We start from the raw sequence: 1,952 nt of genomic DNA, 5'->3' as shown, positions 1-1,952 counted from the left end.
ATGCAGCAACGATGTCGTCGTGGCTCTCAGCACCCGGTTGTAATTAGTTTCCAAACTTTTCAGAGTAGTGATCAAGCAGTCATTGGTTTCCAACGCAGACCAACTGTTTGATTGTTTGTGCAACAGTCTAATATTGCAATTGCTTACTGTGTTCATGGAACCCTCTCTTTTTTTCTTTAATTCTCTCTTTCTTTAATATTGTCGGCTGATATTTTGTAGTTTCTATCATTCTCTCTTTCTCATATTCATGAAACCCTCCCTTTTTTTTTCTCTAGGGAATTCACTTGCGGTCTTTTGAATGTTTGTATAGCTTAACAGGGACACCTGGGCAAATGAGGCTGTTGCACAAACCATCATTTCTAATTTTATCTTCTTGCAGGTTTGTTTTGTTCTTTTTGTAACACTGTCTTCTTTTGTTATACTGGTTCCATTATATTCCTAGTACATTAATGTATTGCATTTTTTCATTAGGCATTCCTAAATATAGATTGCTACTTTGTTATGAAAATATTGTTAAATTAAATGCCTGTCCGGAAGTTTACAAGTATGTCTTCTTGGTTGAATTGTTAATATTTGGTACTTTTTGTTTGGTCATTGTATTTGTGCAGTATTTAAAATATAGCCAACTCTAGCCATATGCTCATGTTTATGTAATTACACATTTTAATTGTATATTATTAGTGTAATATTTTAATTAGTTAGTACGTTTTTTCCTTTTTACGCTTGGTTTTGCCCAACATTATGCAACTGAAACAATTCGTGTCGCACATCATAGGCTGGTAGGTATAGTGCTTATCCAAGGGGGTAATGACTAATTATTTGATTAAATCAGTTTCAAGTATTTATCACCTACAATCTAGAAGTATATGCTGATACAATTGATAAGGATTGAAGTCAGAGTGCCCGAGTATGGTTGGACAACTCAAAAAGTATTCCATCTCATGAACTTTATTGTAAATGGAGGTAATTTGAACATCTAATGCATTGATAAGTATCTTTTACCTAAATGTTTTATGTTGATGATTCTGAATCTTTAAATTTCAGTTCGAGCCATTGTGTTTGCGTTTCATGTACAAGTGTTTAATGTGTTTCTGACAGGTTGTTGCTAATTTGGGTCTTGTTGTACCTGTTTATGATATACAGTATATTAATGGAGGGTTTGTGTTTCTGAGTGATGTGAGTGATGGTGCATCTACCTATACGGTAACATATAAATGTTATGGATGATGGGTGTAGTTTGTTTTGGTATTAGAGTGTGGGATTTTGATGTAGTGTTTGTGGTTATTGACAGTTGAGTTTTAGATTGGTGATTTTTCGACCGTTTGTTGGGGAGGTTGTTACTGCTAAGCTATTGGAGTCCACTCCTAATGATTTACGCTATAATGTCTTCTAAGTTGCTTCCTTAATTCATACTTATGTCTTATAGCTACTGCATTATTCCGTACAGGGTTTTACTTGGTAATATAGTTTTAGGCACAATCATACTTATGTCCCCCCTTCACTTTTCATTGTTGCAGGGACTTTTAGTCGTGTGAGGTGCATATTTTTCCAAGTTTTCTGCTGTTGGAGTTCTCTTGTTGCCTGGTTGTGCGAGTTTACTTGGAATTTGGCTGTGATTTATTTTTTTATGATCCTTCAGAAGTCGATTGCTTCCGTTTTGTCTAGTTTCCCTGTGAAGGTGTCGAGATGGTTCTGCAACAATTGGAGTAGGTGGTTGTGGACTTTTCTTCCTGGATTTCTTAGTTTTTATTTTGATTTTGTTTTGATTGGAGGGAATTGGCTGGTGCTCTTTTGGTGGTGCCAAATGTGGTATTTTAATTTATTTCAACCTATTTTTGTTTTTTATTCTAAGCCTTTGAGGCTTGGATTGAGATTAGGGTAGTTGGTTTTGTTCTTTTATTTTTTTTTCTTATTTGTTTTCCTCTTGAAGATTTGTTTCAAGAGGTAAATAT

The 1,952-nt window shown here is 34.7% G+C and overlaps 1 protein-coding gene across 1 annotated transcript; it reads left to right on the top strand.

The window, feature by feature from the left end:
- On the top strand, nt 1-1,393 carry LOC141718247 (DNA-directed RNA polymerase III subunit rpc8-like). Its single transcript, XM_074520627.1, has 4 exons — nt 1-105; nt 311-379; nt 1,099-1,203; nt 1,292-1,393. The coding sequence occupies exons 1-4, from the start codon at nt 1-3 to the stop codon at nt 1,391-1,393; spliced, it is 381 nt and encodes a 126-aa protein (XP_074376728.1).
- The last annotated feature ends 559 nt before the right edge of the window (nt 1,394-1,952 follow it).

The sequence above is a fragment of the Apium graveolens genome, chromosome 4, assembly GCF_009905375.1.
Source record: "Apium graveolens cultivar Ventura chromosome 4, ASM990537v1, whole genome shotgun sequence".
Taxonomy (NCBI): Eukaryota; Viridiplantae; Streptophyta; class Magnoliopsida; order Apiales; family Apiaceae; genus Apium; species Apium graveolens.
Note: the sequence above shows the minus strand (reverse complement) of the source record. Positions and strands in the feature narration are given on the sequence as shown.